Source organism: Sminthopsis crassicaudata, chromosome 6 (genome assembly GCF_048593235.1).
Source record: "Sminthopsis crassicaudata isolate SCR6 chromosome 6, ASM4859323v1, whole genome shotgun sequence".
Classification (NCBI taxonomy): domain Eukaryota; kingdom Metazoa; phylum Chordata; class Mammalia; order Dasyuromorphia; family Dasyuridae; genus Sminthopsis; species Sminthopsis crassicaudata.
The window spans coordinates 16,424,806-16,442,076 of NC_133622.1; the positions used below are offsets into that span (position 1 = coordinate 16,424,806).

A 17,271-nucleotide genomic window follows, 5' to 3' on the forward strand; every position below is an offset into this window, starting at 1 on the left:
AGTCCCTTTGCTGTTGAAAAGAGCCACGCCTAGACACATCTCTTGGTGATGATTTTGCTGTAAATAAGGTAAGAAGTAAGACTCTGGTTTTCACTGCAGTTTTGTCTGTTGTCCTTTTTACAGCTTGATACTAGCCTGTTGTCTACTTACTTACCTGAAGTGACTCGGATGGCCAGAAAGTTTACTCACATTTCAACTCTTTTACAGGTATTACTTAAAACTTGTTTAATGTGTAACACTGAATTGTTTGATTTCTTCAGTTCCTTATATGCCAAGGGCATAAACTTTCACTTCTTGAGATTCAGTAACACTGTGATAGCTTATGTTAGGGTCACTTTGTATCAATGTATGGAATGGAAAGAGTATTGATACTTTCTAAAAAATAAAAAAATAAACATTTTTGATGACAGTTCAAATACTGCTTTAAGAATTTTTAAAGTTTAATGTGGAAAATATTTTAGAGGGTATTGTAAACTATATAGCTTCTAAATAACAGTACATTTTTAAAGGGCAGTATCTAATCTAAAGTTCTGTTTCAAAACTGCGGATTTGTATCAGCCTCCATGATTTGACCAAATGCTCATTTTGCCAATTAGTATAATCTGAAATATGCTTGTAGAAAATTTTAAATGGGGTATTTCAGTAGGAGACTTGTTCAGATCATCACTAGAAGAGTCTTTGAAATATATCTTGACACTGGCTACTATTATTTATGTTTTTATTTTTTTCCTGTGATGCTCAGATCTAAATTCATTAGAAGATAAATTTCAGATTATTATGAGTCAGATCTAACAATAAGTATACAAATTTGTAATTGACATTTCAGATTAAAATAGTTTTTTTTTTCTTTTTCATTTGTAGTACATAAGGTTATCGTTGACATGCATGTGTGAGGCCTGGGAAGAAATATTGATGCAAATGGATTCTCGTCTCACCAAATTTGTACAGGTAGTATTACTGAAGCCCCTGATTGAAAAGTTAGAAATGCATTAAGTTCCTTACTTTTAGCTCATGCCTCAGGAATTTAAGAAAACCCATAAATGGAGAACTATTACCTTGAGAATAATAAAATTTTCAGTTTGACTTAACTTCTCAAATAATTTTAAAAACAGGGGAATAGTTTATTCTGCCAAGTGTCATTGATGCTTTTCATTTTGACTTAATTATATGAAATGATTGGCTTATTTGTTGTGAGGATGATGTGATCACCAGAGGAAAGCTGGTAAAGATGATTATTGGACAGAGATTTTGATGACAGGACAGGTAAGCATATGGAATAAGAAAACAACTAGGAAGAGGAAATGTTATATAATAGCTAATTAGTTCTCTTATTAGTCATTGATAATCTATGACAAACTTGAAGAATTTTTAGGGAAGATTTAGTAAAGAGTGTAAGAACTGTATTCTTTTTTTTAATAAACATGTTTGCAATTCTAAATATTTAATATCTTGGTAAAATAATAATAATCACCATAATGTTTGTTCACTAGGAAAAGAACACAGCAACCTCAGTGCAGGATGAATTTATGCAGCTGCTATTATGGGGGAAAGCAAGGTAAGAGGATACTTTGTAGTTTATATATTAAATATGTACTATTCCTTTAAAGAAAAAATAGAGGTTTACAGGAGATCATTGTACATGGCAACAGCAAGATTACATGATGATCAATTCTGCTGTGAGTCTTTTCAACAATGAGGTGATTCAGGCCAGTTCCAGTGGTCTTGTGATGGAGAAAGTGATCTGCACCCAGAGAGAGGACTATGGGAATTGAGTGTGGATCACAACATAGTGTTTTCACTCTTTTTGTTGTTGTTTGCTGGCATTTTGTTTTCTTTCTCATTTTTTTTTTCTTTTGATCTGATTTTTCTTGTGCTGCATTATTATGAACATATGTATAGAAGAATCACACATGTTTAACATATATTGGATCACTTGCCCAGTAGGAGAGGGAGTGGTGGGAAGGGAGGGAAAAAAATTTGAACACAAGGTTTTGCAAGGGTAAATATTAAGTTATCTATATATATATGTTTTAAAAATAAAAAACTTTTATAATTCAAAAAAAAAAACCTCTTAAGACAGAGAGGTGATGAAGTCAAGATAGAGATTGAGAATACATACATACATACATACATACATAATACATATATATATATATATATATATGCATGTTTGTGTGTGTGTAATTTGGAACAGGATCAATGTAGAAGTTTTGGGGTTTTTTGTTTTTGTTTTTTGCTTGAATATCTATATTCATTATAGGAATTTTATTTTTCTTGATAGAAGAAAATAGGAGGGAGGGAAAACAAAAAAAAGAAAGAAAATAAAAACCTTTAATAAAAAGCTATAAAAAAGAAACATTATTACAAACCTAAAAAAGTTTATTAAATCGAGAAAAATTATTAAAATGCCTTTTTTTTTTTTTTTCATTTAGCCTTGAACTTCAGTCCCTCTTAATGAACCAGTTAACAGTAAAGGTATAATTAATAATATGTGTATTGGAAATGTATTTGTGTTTGGAAATGGCTATGAATTTCAAAGAATGTGATTGGATCTTTACTTTCAGTGGTATAGGGAACTCCCAGATGAGGAGGTCCCTTTCTACCACTGTTGTCAGCAATCTACATGCAGAATCTCAGTGTTTTCTGGAACCTGAGCATTTTTATGGTTTGCCAGAGATCAGAGAAGCAGTTTAAATGTCAGAGATGGGACTTGAACCCAGCTCTTCTGGGCTTTAAGGCCAGCACTTTAGCTTTATGCCATGCTCCCTTTTGTGAATCTATCACATATATCAAATTGCTTCCTTTAAATTGATATAAAGTTCCTTAGATGCATGCTAATTTATTTTTCTTTTGAAAATTAGGGCTTGAAAAAGCTTGGCCAGTCAATAGAATCTTCATACTCCAGTATACAGAAATTGGTCATAAGTCACTTGCAGAGGTATGATTATTTAGAATACTTTAGCTTTGTAGCTGTTGAAATGAACTTAACTAGAATCTCCTAACGACTATCCCTTACCCATGATTCTAAATGTTTATACCTTTTTTTGATCAATCATTGAATTGTTCGTAAGAGTGAGATTTAAAGAGCAAATGACTGAATCCATCCATCACTTTCATATTGTTTTCTCTACCACATGTAAATTGACTTTTTTTTCCCCTCACCTGTTTTTAGTAGATTTGGAAATGGAATTGTTACTGTGCCTTGAGGAAGTGAAATAAATCAAGAAGTAATACTGAGTTTAAGATTTAAACCATGGTGAAAACCTGCACATGATCTTAGTGGTTTCGGGCCTTTTAGGTTTAGATTTAAATATAATAAGATTGTTTTATAATATCTGGATAAGCTATTGTAATGTAATTTACATTGCATTTTAATTTCATCCCTCAGGAGAAATGAAAACTGAATGATACATTTAAGTTCTTAGGGATAGCTTAGAAAATAAAACCCAAATTAAATTTGTCAGTTTCTAGTCTGAAAAACTGTAAATTTTTAGGCAATATATGTTCATTACCCATGATAATGGTGGGTAATGATGGGAAAAACTGAAAAATTCTCTTTTCTTCTACTTTGGTAGTGGCTCTGAGGCCTTATTATATCATTTGAGTGAATTGAAAGGAATGGCTTCTTGGAAACAAAAATATGAACCCCTTGGACTAGATGCCACTGGAATTGAAGGTAATTGATTTCTTTCTACATAGATTACATTAAGATTGTTTTTGTTTACAAGTAAACATCTTGTCTTTTTTTTTTTTTTCCCTAGATGCTATTACTTCTGTAGGTTCTTTCATATTAAAGGCAAATGAACTTCTTCAGTAAGTATCAGAAATGTATGAAGTTTTTTGTTTTTGTTTTTCTTCCTGATAAAAAAAAAACTTGAATAATAAGATCTCAATCTAATTTTTTGAAGAGAAAAAAATTAGAAAGCCAAAGGAAAAAGATGAATTTTTCCCAAAAAGTAGAACTTTAACAGCTTAAGTACAAATACATTTTTTGTCAGTAAATATTAAGTGAAGATAATTTTGCCAATTTCTACTTTTAAATTTTCTTTTCCCTAAGATCGTAACAGTTGAATATTCGTTCCATTTTACAGATAGAACAATTGAGGCAATAAAAATTAAATGGCCTTAAGTCACTTAGCCAAAGCTGCTAATGCCTGTGCCTGTACTCAGGTAATTGGGATATAGTACGTAGTGGAAGAGGAAGGGATGCAATGAAACTGTAAATATTAATTAACTATATTAAATATAAAGTAGGAAAGAAATTTGGCATATCTTTGAATGCAAACTCAAAGTAAGTCAGCAGTGTGTTGTTGCTAAAAAAGTAACTAACATAGACTTGAGTCTCACTGATTCATTTGCTAATTATCTCCATGTGAGTATAGTGATGGTATGGTATAGAGCATAAAATGTCGAACTCAATCTGCAAGACCTGGATTAAAATCCTTGTGTTGCTTCTTAAATGTGTGATCATGAGCAAGACATTTCAGTTTTGTATGTCAGGCAGGTTTCCTGTGGTACTGCCTGTGGGATCTTGGGCATATCAGTTACTCTCTGAGCCTCAGTGTTCTCATCTGTGAAATGAGTGAGGTTGTTTGGTATGCCCTTTCATCTCTCTTCCAGCTTTAAAACTGAGTTTTAGAGCCTATTAAGTAACAAACAGGCGGGGAAGGGAGTTCCCTGCACTGGTGAAATCAAGTCTTGGATCGTCTTGTGCATGTGAGCAGAACACACAAAGTGGAGTGATAATGGCTGAAACTGAAAGCGATAGTTCTCTGCATTGAGGTTGGATGATATCTTGGGTACTGGGTGCGGCATTTCAAGCCTGAATGCTGGAGCTTGTCTAGAGCAGAACAGGTCGGGATGGGGCAGGGAGCGATCTGTCCTGAGGAATGGTTGAAATGAAGTGGGTGGAGGGGAGATATTTTAGTGAAACCTTGGAAGGACACAATAGCTGATTTTCAAATACTCAAAAGAATTGCCCCCTGAAAAGGTGAGATTAAGTTTCTTCTATGTAATTCCAGAGAGGAGAAGTAGGATGAAGGGGTACAAGTTAAAGGGAGAGATTCAGCTCAAGGCTGGCTGTGGAACAGGGAATCTCTCTTCTTGGAGATGTTACTCACAGGCCCGTTGGCCACACGTCAGTAGACACTGCCTAAAAATTGGTGGAGGTAAATAGATGGGGTTCCTGAGTCAGGTAGAAGATTAGGTTATGCAGCCTGTAACATCACTTCCAGTTCTTGGATTATGCTGGTTTACTCTGACGTTCCTGAACTTCATAGAAGTGAGAAGAATTTCTTTTTCTTTGAAATAGTAGTGATGTGATCACGTCGGTCCTAAAATCAGTCACCCAGTAAGTTCTTACTATATACAATAAGGTCAGTGATAGCAACCATATCTCCCTAGGAGTATTATTTGGTTTTTTATTTGCAAAGAACTTTGAGATTTGGAGAAGATAAGTGCAGTACAAGTGTGGTATCTTTTATGTTGAAAAATGATCCTAACATTTATAAGCTTAAATGACTCATATCCAGAAAGGGATTTAAGCAAAATGAAAATTGCTTTACAGAACTTATTTGGGGGTTATATCTATAGATAACAGGGAAATTCATTTTTTGAAATCCTGTTTTGGTACTTGTGAAGACCAGAAATTACATTCTAAAAATAGCATCCTTTGAGCCCACAGAAATTGCCACACTAGAAATTCCACAATAATGATTTTCTCTTGGTGTTGATGTTTTTTCTTTTACTGACCAGTGAGCATATTTTTGGGTTGTGAGGATAACGCTGAAAACAGTTTTTCTGATTTCCTTTTATTTGCAAAGTCAAAAAAAGGATTTCACACTTTACTGAATGTTTAGAAAGAACTTTATTTTTTTGGCAAGTTTCTTAGAATCAGTTAGAATCTGAGTAATTTGCCCTGAGGTTAAAATGAATGTGAATTTTCTCTTTTGGAGTAATTTCTGGATTTGTTAGCTTGATGAATTTTGTCTTTAAAGTCCTAACTGTTGTGTAAAGATGAAGTATGGCTATGAGAATTTTGCACATTAATTTTTAGTCTTAACTATTCTCTCATTTTAAGTAAAAATATGTGGAACCAACTACCCAAAATAAATGTATTACTAACCCTTTCTATTTTATTTGTTTAGAGTTATAGATAGTAGTATGAAAAACTTCAAAGCATTTTTCCGGTGGCTGTATGTAGGTAAGATTGTCTGAATATTTCTTTCTGCTTGTTTTAATTTAGTTCTTAATGGGTAAGGGTAATAAATTAATTCTAGAGTTATTCTGCTAAAATAAGTTACTTATATTTTTTTGACTACTGGATAATTCAAAGTTACATTTAAAAAAAAAATCTCTCATGTAACACTTTCTGTTATCAAAAGTTCAAACCACAAAGAACACACACATATTTATTCATGACAATTTCATATATTTATGTAGATCCATGTGCAAATAATACATATGCTTATGTCATCTCTTCTATTGTCGTTTTGAGTTTTAAAAGCAATTCAAATTATTTAGGTATGGTTGTCTTGTTTCCTTCCATTTTCTCTGCCAGGGAAAACGATATTTAGATAGAAATCAACAGGACAGGGGGCAGCTAGGTGGCGCAGTGGATAGAGCACCAGCCTTGAATTCAGGAGAACCCGAGTTCAAATGTGATTTCATCACTTAACACTTCCTAGCTGTGTGACCCTGGGCAAGTCACTTAACCCCAGCCTCAGGAAAAAAACAGAAATCAACAGGACAGAAATGGCTACTAGAGAGACACTACTCAAGAAAAATAGCTGCCAGCTGCCCTGCGTGAGCTAGTCACCAGAGCCAGAAGGACTCTCTCCTGAAATACTGATAATTGCAAGTTATTCTCATTGCTATTTGGGAGATATGGGAGGACACAAAGAGGTGCTATAAGATTGGAGAAGGAGGAATTTATTTTAATTTTCTAAAGAGGAAAGAGAATGAAACCTGGAAAGTAGACCAGTGAGTGTGACTTGGAGTCAAGTCAGCAGTGATCTCAGAAAGCCTCCAGAATGGCTGTGAGACAGGTCAGGGGAAGACTGCAAGGACCTGAACCTTAGCGAGACATTTGACAGACTCAGCGCGTCAAGTGGCAAGAGCTGGGGCAGAGATTCAGTGACAGAGTCTGGGGGATTCGGAGCCAGGGAGCTGCTTTGCATTTGTGTTCCGGAGTCCCCTTGTCTGTGGTGTGATACCTTTGTCTGCCTCCTAGGAGGGGTTAGTAACAGATCAGACAGTCTCAGATTGGAGCACTGGGTCAGATTTATGATAGTAAAGTTGAATGAGCATGGTGAGACATCGTAGGTACTTTGAGGTGGCTTCCTCAGTTTAATATGGAGAGGGTACGGCTGGGGAGCAATCCCCAGGAAGAGCCCCGGGGGCTTTGTCCTGTTTGCCTGAGTCACCCTCAGAGTTCCAGACAGTGGAGACTGTTCAGAGCCTAGTCAGACCCAGTTAGGGCGTTGTGTTCGCTTTGGGCGGCACTTTGGGGAAGGTCTGAGGTCATTGGAGTGACACAGGCATGCGCCAGGTGGAGGCTTTCAAGGCTGGCCTGGGGAGAGCTGCTTGAAGCCTTGGAGAAATGGTTGGTCTAGGAAGAAGATGGCTTGTGAGATGTAAGAATTTTCTTAAGTCTTTCATCCTTTCAAGGACTGGGCCAGCAGTGGGCAGAAGTTGTGAAGAAGTGAATGGAGGCTTGCTGTTAGAGCACAATGGGCCCCCTAGGATGGGTTGGGGGGGGCAGAGCAAAGGCTGTGGGTCACTCCTTGTCATGGGATCGGCCTCCGACTCCTTCTGGTTCTGAGATTCTGGGCATATTAACTGTTTGCTGTAATAATCCTGAAAAGGAAACTGAATAACTTTATAGGCAGTAATGTTCTGAAGCCCCAAGTACACAACAAAAGCATTTACCTGATCAGCCTTTGGCTCCATGTCTGAAGCCTCCTGGTTGGCTTCCACTTATCCTCAAAGGGAACACAGTCCCGGAGGACAATGTTTGTGTCACAGATAATCCTTTACAATGTAGACAGCTTTGTCATTTAAATTTTTCAACAGCCCTGGGAGGTAGAGGCTGTCACTGTCCACACCTTACAGTGAGGAGGCTTAGGTCAGTGAAGTGATGTGCCCATGTTACTAACCATGATAGGAAGCTAGAGGGCCTTTAGGAATTCCTGTGTAATATATAATAATGGATGTTTATAGACCAGTTTCTGGTGAATCTTCATCATCATAGTTTTATATGGGGAAGAAACTTGGATCCTTGTTCAGTCTCTACCACTTATTTGTAGTGTGGGCTTGTCACTTAGTTTTCTAATCTGTGAAGTGAGGAAATTGAATCAGATTATTTCTTAAGCCCCGTCCAACACTTAAAAACTTAATAATTATTTGTATTCATCATTGTATTGGGCATAGCACAAAGTAGTTTTACCAAGATAATATCTAAAAGACGATGTAAAGAATCAGTGACATATGTAACTCTTAAAATATTAGCTACATTTAAGTGAAACATTTATATGTAATTAGCAGGGAAAATGTTTTTTGATGAAAATTTTGAAAAAGTTAACTTTCTTACAAAGAACAAAGTTTTGAGGAGAAAATGTGATTTTTAGATTAAACTCTCTAAGAGGGAGAAGCTGTTGAAAATTAGGCACTTGCATTACCATAGTAGAAGCTAACATTTATATAGCGCTTTGAGACTGATAAAGCTCTTCATTTGGACAAAGAAATACATAGAATTCCGAATGAAAAAATAGATGAAAAGTCAATGAGGTTTGATTGAATGGAATAAAAGAATTTCACAGAAAAAAATGGTAGATTCTAATTTAGAGTGTCTGGTTCTACAAGGAAATAATTTTTCCTAAGACATAAATACGGGATACTATGTGCTAAAGGTACTATTTTGAAAGAAGAAAATTTTTCTTATTACTAAATGTTTTTGTAGTTTCCATTGAAAGATAATTTTAACTTTTATCTTCCCAGCAATGCTGAGAATGTCAGAAGACCATGTGCTTCCAGAACTGAACAAGGTAGTGTATTTTCTTAATACTAATTTCTAGTATTTAGAAAGTTCAACTACTCTGCCAATTGAAGCAATGTTACATAATTAACCTAGAAATTCAGTAAATATCAAATATTTATTTTATAGCAGACACTGTATAGGTTATTAAAACTTTTTCTGAAAAGAAATTCCTGCAAGATTTAAATTCTGCCCCAACAGAGTTTTAAGATTGATATGATTTGTCTAACTGTGTAACTCCTATTTGCAAAATTATTATAATAATCATTGGATTCTGACCCTTGTGCTTTAGTAATTCAAAGGATCCAGTCGTATTTGTTCCTTTCCATGATGCTGATCATAACCCATTCAGGCTTTTTTAATCTCATGCATTTCTTATTCATGTTCTTCTGTGTGAGTTCTCTGGAGAAGATCTAGCCAGACACCTTGGAGGCCCTTCAGCAATTGTAGCCTTTGAGATATCTGTCTGTTACCCCATCCTTTGACTATCTGACTGAACCTTTCTTTTTTCTGACCATACATTTTCTGAATGGTAGCTTTTTTTTTTTTTTTTTTTTTTTCTGGCTGATGTATTTGGGGTTAAATGACTTGTTCAGAGTACACAGCTAGGAGGTGTTAAGTGTCTGAGGCTAAATTTGACCTTGGGTCATCCTGACTTCAGGGCTGGTGCTCTATCCACTGCGCCACCTAGCTGCCCTTCTGAATGATATCTTTAACACTACTTTTTGCATGTAAATCCTCAATGGCAATATGCTACAGCTTGCATACATCTCTAATTATCCTTTGGGTCACCAGCAGTTTTGATTCTTTAGAAATTGAATAATTCTATTGCCGTAGCCATGTAGTATCACTGGAAGAACATGAATGTTTTTAAAAATTGCTTATTGTCTTGGGGAGCAGCCTGAGCTTAGCTTTTCATAGTTTTCCAAATATGATCCAGTTGAGTTTTTTTTTCCCTCCTATTCTGTGCCCTTTTCAATGTTCTCTGTAATACTTCTCTAAGATATATGTACTGTTGGGATAATCAGTGGGCTGCCTTTCCAGATTTCTCCATGATCTTGTCAATAGGCATTTTCAATCATTTGGTTTTCTCTTTGTGGATTGTCAGGCTATCTCTTTAGAGGAGTTGTTGATCCTGATGAGGAAGCTTGAGTTAATGTGATCAGCATAAAGTCATTTGGAGAATGTCCTGATTTCTAGGGAATACCTAGATACCCTGTGACATTGGTGGATACTTTTGATGAGCATAGACCTCCTTGTTTTGTTTCTTATTTGACATTAATAATCAGAGAAACTCTAAATAAGGTTACTTCTTTTGGTGTTTTTTAGTGAATTTTGTGTCATCTTAACATATGCTAGGATATATTTTATTGGAAGAGAATATTTAAATCTACATTTTGACCTACTGAATTTGTTTTTATAATCAACAAACAGGGGCATCTTATAATTTCCATAATTTTTAGTCAGTTATATCAATGAAGCTATAGTCTGCTGTCAAAAATTTTATAAAAATTTGACTGTCCCTATCTCATTTTCCTCAAATGTACTTTTCATCCTTATGTAGATCATTCTCATAAAGCTTAAAAATGAAACTTAAACAAAGGACATTGGCCTATTTTGAACAGTTAAAAGATTTTCCCAGGTGCATGGCAGGTGTGTGCAGAAGCTCTCGCCCAGAGGACATGCAGTGATGATTACATCAGGGTCTTCTGCTTTCATGTTCTAGAACATCAAATAAAAATGAGAAATTTTTTCCTTTCCCCATCCCCTTTTAAGACCTACATGGGGAAAAATAAATGAAAAGTAGTCATTTGGGTCAGTAAAAATGATAATTGTAGTAGTAGTAGTAGCCGATGGTAATAGTTCTTGATGCCCTCTTGGTCACCTATTTTTGGTAATAAGCCCATGTGTTCCTCCTAATCATTCAGCATCTCCCACTCTTTTAGTGGAGGTGATGCAAAAGATGCTCCCTAGATTGGGAGCGAGAGAATCTTAATCTGAATCCCAGTGTAGTCACTTGCTGCCTGCATGACAATGGGCACACGAGCCTCTCTGTGTCTCAGCTTTCTCATCTGCAAAATAGCAGATTGGGACTGTTGCTCTCTCTTCATTGAATGAAAAGTACATTAGAACCTAGATTTTAACTATAGCACCATTTATCTTTAAGGAAGAGCAAGCAGCGAAAATGTGGCAAGCTGAAATTGAAACCAGCCAGGTCCTCCAACCTCCCAGATCCTCTGGTTCTAAATTTGTGAAATCTGGACTGTGTGACAGTCAGCACAGACTCCAATTCAACTGCTTGGTTTCTTCTGTACTGTTTCTGCTCAGGGGTGCCATACAATGGAGGCTATTATGTTCAAGTCCAAATGTCATTCTGCTGTTGTCGTTATGGCAGTTCTGACATACCTAAACCTTTTTATGTTTCTTAGTGTTCTTCCTGTTTGCCGGTAAAAGTTCTTGATAGTCTGTCTTGGGTGGAGCTCATGCTAAATTTTCTGTAGACTAATTTTCCCTTCTACAACTTTTCTTTTTTCCTTTTTCAGGGAATATGCCTATAATCTTGCACTATCTTTCTCTTTTAATTTTTTCAAATAATTTTATATTCTAAATTGATATTTCCTTTGCTATCATATTTTTCAGCTCAGAAAAGAGATTATATGTTTTCTGGTTGAGACATTTTTCTTGACTCTTTGATCAAGTTGTTGCAATTGCTTAGACTTCAGTAGAAAATAAAAATAATCCATGTCAGTCCCTTTATTCATTTTCAGTTTTTCATTCTCAGGTCAGGTTAGAATGTTTTTGACTTCTTATCTTTATCCTTTTAATTTGGTTATGATTTTTGACCTTTGCTCTGGTGAATCAGTGATCTCACTATATACAGAACAAGTGTTTTTATGGTCTTCATTTTATCTTTTTAAAGTCTCTTTTCCTTTGTAGCTTCTCTTGATGATATAGAGATTAAATAATTGATGCAATGCAACTTTGGCTCCTGGTGATGAACGTTTTTACTTTTAATTCTGAGAACTGTGAAGCATTTAAATGGCTTAGCAGATTGTGACAGACTATCCTTCCCCTTGGTATCTTAAAAAAAATAGTGACTAAGATGGGTTAGGTCTTGTCTAGCCTGGAGCCAGATGGACTAACTCAGCCTTAATTGAGTAAGATCAATCTTCCTAATGCTCTACACTCTGTATATCATTTGTAGGATTATTTTCAGTCTGAATAATAAATCAGTCAATGAGCATTTACTAAATACTTATTCTACACCATATGGATTACCAGTTTTCTGTTCTGTTCCTTGTACTTTGTAGCTTTAGAGAACCCCAGTTGGATTGAAGTAGGTGACCCAGTCACAATTGTATCATGGCCTCTAAAAGATGAAGGATGAAACCAGAGTCAAGCGGTTTTGAAAATAGAATGGGAAAGATGGCACCTGGAAAGCGTAATGCTGGGGAGAATAGTTCTGGGCTGGCTCACTCTTGATCTTGAGAACTCCTTTTGGAGACTCTTTAGGATATAAGGAATTTAAAAGCTATTGCTTGGTTGAGTCAAGAAATAAATAGGGTTTTCATTAATTGTTTGGAGTTGAGGCTGGCTCACTCTTGATCTTGAGAACTCCTTTTGGAGACTCTTTAGGATATAAGGAATTTAAAAGCTATTGCTTGGTTGAGTCAAGAAATAAATAGGGTTTTCATTAATTGTATGAGCTTTAAATGTTGGAGCTTAATCTGAAAAAAAAAACAATTTATATAAATCTCTGTATCATTTAATTGACAGAATCATGCTTTGTTGTTTTAACATTTCTGTTATTTAGGAAGTTTCCTTTTGAATAGATGTTTTATTCTTAAGAACATTTTGTTCTTTTTCTTTTTTTGGCAGATGACTCAAAAAGATATCTCGTTTGTTGCTGACTTTCTTACAGAGCATTTCAATGAGGTAGGGACCAGAATTGTTTAGAATATTGTCTTCTGAGAACCAAAGTGGTGACCCTGTTTAATTATAAAGATGTAAAAACATTTATTCTAGTTTAATGAAAGTCTGTGTCAAAGTAAATAAATAAAAATAAAAGCCTGTATCAAGTTTAAAATAACTGAAAAATTGACATCCCACATCTATTTAACTATTGAGTAAAATCAATGGACAATAATGCTTGTTTATCACATATCTAACCTTTAAATGAGCTGATTTGAGCTATATTTAGTCTCATGTTCTATAATGGAAAATGCATTTGCTTTATTATAAAACTATGACTGATAATTTATTTTTAAGTAAATGAGATTGATGTGTTGAATCGTGTAATATATTTGTTTTCTCTAGGCTCCAGAGCTTTATAATCGAAAAGGAAAGTACTTCAATGTAGAAAGAGTTGGTCAGGTAAAAGGTTTTTAATTGAACTTGTATATCATGCTGTTTTTCGAACAATCTGTAAAAATGTTTAATATGTTATTGAGGGGTAGCAGTATGCTAGATTTCACAATAGACAATGCTCATTTGTAAACAATTGTTAAAACAGTTATATAACTGATAACATGATTAAAATGTATTTCCTAGAAATAGAGCATTTCACATTTAAATTCTTAGTCTCTTTTTACAGAGACTTTAGTTTATAATAATTTACTTTTACTTAATAATTTTATATATGCTATGTTGGTCATCTGATTTTGTATGGTTAATAGCAAGAAATCACTTCTAGATCTAAAAGTGAGATGAATGATCCTCTATACATAATAACATAAAATAGAAGCGCTTCCTATTCTTTGACATAGTATTTTGTTTTTTTGAGTTTAAGTTCTAAATAATTTGTTTCTAGTATTTGAAAGATGAAGATGATGATCTTGTGTCACCACCTAATATTGAGGGAAACCAGTGGTATGATTTTCTTCAGAATAGCACTCACCTTAAAGGTACTTAATAATACTATTAGTACAATAAATAGACTTTGGTCACATTTTAAAGCTACATAAATCCACTTAAATAAAAACAAGTATTTAATGAGTGTCTTTTATAGCCCTGTCCAAGCTCCTTTGAAGCCAGTAACTGCTTTTGTGTTCATTTTAGTTGTATGAAGAAATAGAGAAAGTAGAAATCAAAAAAGAGATTTGTGTCTGGATAACATTATTAAATTGCATATACCTCCGTGCAGTCAGTCAGTAGGCATTAAATTAAAGGTCTCTTATATTCCAGACACCGTGCCAGGCCCAGGAAGTACAAATACAAAGAATGAAAGATAGAACTTACTTGAAAACTGACATCACAGGTTCATTTGATTACTAGATAAATCAATAAATAGTAATGCCAGTTTACCACACATCCAACCTACAAATAAGCTGATTTGAGTTGTATTTTGTAACTCATGTTCATTAATAAAAAATGCTATATTGTCTTCAATTAGGGATGTGAGCAAATGTGTGTTTGTTTGTTTTTTTTGTACATGTTTGTACAGGCCCCCCTCCCCCAATATACACACACATATAGGTATATTTGTGTGTGTGAAATTTAATAAATACACATTATACAAAATAGTTCAATAGCAAGGTAGTTTGTGAGAGAAGACAGTAGCAATTAGGCAGATGAGCAAGGACTATGAAGAAGATGATTGATTGAGCTCCATTAAAAAGGAAGGAAGAGAGAGACTCTCTAAGGTGGAATTAAGGGGGAGGAGCTAGCCAGTGCAAAGACATGGAAGCAGGAGGTGTGATGGCTCATGCGGGGAACAGAGAGGAGGCCAGTTTGGCTGGATCTTGACAGGAGCAGGGAGTAAATCCAATTAGACTTGAAAAAGAGAGAGGGGGCAGCTAGATGGCACAGTAGATAGAGCACCAGCCTTGAATTCAGGAGGACCCGAGTTCAAATCTGGTCTTAGACACTTAACACTCCTAGCTGGGTGACCCTGGGCAAGTCACTTAACCCCAGCCTCAGGGGAAAAAAGAGAGAGAGAGTGCGCGCACGCGCTCAGTGCCAGTTTGTGAAGAACTTTAAAAGGTAAACTGTGGCGTTTATTTGATCCCAGAAATGTTGAGAAGCCACTGACATGGAGGAGGGAAGTTGCCGGTCACATTTGTGCTTAAGGAAAATGTCTTTGGCAGCAGTGTTATTGGATGGCCTGGAGGTGTAGAGAAGACTGTTGGTGGTAGGTGAGGTGTAAGATGACAGGAAAGGGGAGAAGAGACTGGTTTGTGAAGAGCTTTGAATGCCAGAGGATTTTGTATTTGATCCTGGCGTTTACTGGAACTATATGGCATGCTTGAAACTGCACACAGGCAAATCACTTGATGGTTTAATGGAGAAGGGAATGGGGAGAGGATGGAGACAAAGAGACCATTGGCAGCTATTGTGGCATTCCAGTAAGGGTCTGCGCTAGAGTAGCAGCAGTATAAGAGAAGGCAAGAAGACGGCACATGGGGGAGATGTTGCAAAGGTAAAATCAGCCGGCCACAGATTGGCTATGGCCGGTGGGAGTTGATGAGGGGTGGAGAATAACTCCTAGGTTTCAATCTGACAGGCCTGGGAGATTGCATTGCCCTGCTTCATAATAGGGAGAGGAAAAGGTGAGGAAGATTATGGGGAAAAGATAATGAGTTCTCTTTTGGTTGAGTTTAAAAAGTCTAGGGGACATCCAGTTTGAGATGTTTGAAAGAAAGTGAGAGAGACAAGATTAGAAGTTAACAGAGGGATGGGACACGTACATTGGGAAATCATCAACATGGAGGTGGTCATTAAATCCATGGGATTTTACCAGGTAATACAGAAAGAGAAGAGAAAGGGACCCACCATAGAAGCCTAAGACCAACCTGCCTTTACAGCATAGTATGGATGGGGGATGCAGCAAAGGATATTGAAATGCATGGTGAGCTGTTGGATAGGAGAATCCTCCAGAGCAGCAGCATGAAAGCACAGAGAAGAAAGATTTTTGTGGGGGGCAAGGGAGCCAACAGAATGAAGTATAACACATTTAGAAAAGGCCATCAGAACTCCTCGGCACCTTTGGACTGAGTGGCTGCAGTGAGTGATAAGATAAGAGACCAGATGGCAAAGAGTTGAGGTATAAGTGAGAGCAAAGGACGTGGAGGCAGGAAGAAGCTGCAGCTTTTTCTCTGAGTTTAACTAAGCATGAGCGGGGAGGACCAGGGTAAGGAGATGCTGTGAGCTAAGGAAGCTGTATTTTCTGGACAGATCTGATTGTTTATTCCTAGTTCCTGGTGTTACACTAGAAGAATGTTGCTTAACTCTGCTTTTTTATCCTCCATACAAACTGACATTCCTGCAAGTAAATCTAGAATTCTTTCCTATTCAATAAACATTCAAAATACCACTAGAAATACTAAAAAAAAAAAGAATTAGTGATAAAATCCCTGCTCTCAATAGTCTAGTGGGTTGGGAGAAATAGCAGGATGTATCCAGATATGTAACTTTTTGAACTACAAGATTGTCATAATTTTTTTCTCAATATAAGACTTTTGAAAAGGGCGGTGATTGGCTATACATGTCTTGAGGTATCAGCCTCAATTACCTTGAGATAGTATAGCATATTAGGTAAAAGTGCTGCTCTGGGAAAACTAGCTGGCAGTGGATGGAAAGTGACTTCCCTTCTCAGTGCTTGGGGCATTTCTCTAACCAAAGCGCAGAGAAGATGTCTATTTTGGGAGAGAGTATTTCTTCACTTGGAAGTTCCCTGTATCAGTGAAATCAGAGAGCCAATCCATGTCTCTGGATATCATAGCACTTAGTCGTTTTTGTATGTTAAGGTAGTGTTCCACACAATTGAATTTTCCAGCTTATAGATGCTCTCCTGACAAAACTTTAAACCAAATTTAGCCATAATTTATGGAATTTTTTAAAATGTGGTCAATCAAATATACTGAATAAGCAATTAAATATGTTTTGACTGATTGAATATAATTAGTCTGTGGGAGATATATTGAAATGCCCAAACTGAATTCTGTAATGATAGTAGGAATGTTGGTTGTGTCAACTAAATAGTTAATAGAACACTTAAAGTTTTGAATCTTTTTGTATATTAAATAATAATTTTTTATTTACAGAAAGTCCTTTGCTGTTTCCCTATTATCCTGAAAAGTCGTTGCATTTTGTGAAAAGACAGATGGAGGGCATTATCGATCGTTGTTTACAAAAACCAGCAGTAAGTTTCAAATAAAATTCAAAATAGATTGGAACCAAATCATGGAAGACTTTGAATTTCAGGAAGTATTTTATTTGAAGCATTTATAATTCTTAAG

At 35.8% G+C, this 17,271-nt stretch overlaps 1 protein-coding gene across 4 annotated transcripts in view; it reads left to right on the forward strand.

The window, feature by feature from the left end:
* Positions 1 to 17,271, forward strand: part of ANAPC4 (anaphase promoting complex subunit 4) — a 38,479-nt gene that overhangs the window by 15,260 nt on the left and 5,948 nt on the right. For all 4 annotated transcript variants that reach the window (XM_074273099.1, XM_074273100.1, XM_074273097.1 and 1 more), the window contains 13 exons: positions 124 to 207; positions 862 to 948; positions 1,491 to 1,555; positions 2,433 to 2,475; positions 2,862 to 2,938; positions 3,576 to 3,676; positions 3,762 to 3,813; positions 6,147 to 6,202; positions 8,998 to 9,044; positions 12,914 to 12,970; positions 13,352 to 13,408; positions 13,845 to 13,938; positions 17,077 to 17,174. In XM_074273099.1, coding sequence (XP_074129200.1) covers positions 124 to 207; positions 862 to 948; positions 1,491 to 1,555; positions 2,433 to 2,475; positions 2,862 to 2,938; positions 3,576 to 3,676; positions 3,762 to 3,813; positions 6,147 to 6,202; positions 8,998 to 9,044; positions 12,914 to 12,970; positions 13,352 to 13,408; positions 13,845 to 13,938; positions 17,077 to 17,174 — 918 coding nt within the window. The remainder of the gene's footprint in view (positions 1 to 123; positions 208 to 861; positions 949 to 1,490; positions 1,556 to 2,432; positions 2,476 to 2,861; positions 2,939 to 3,575; positions 3,677 to 3,761; positions 3,814 to 6,146; positions 6,203 to 8,997; positions 9,045 to 12,913; positions 12,971 to 13,351; positions 13,409 to 13,844; positions 13,939 to 17,076; positions 17,175 to 17,271) is intronic.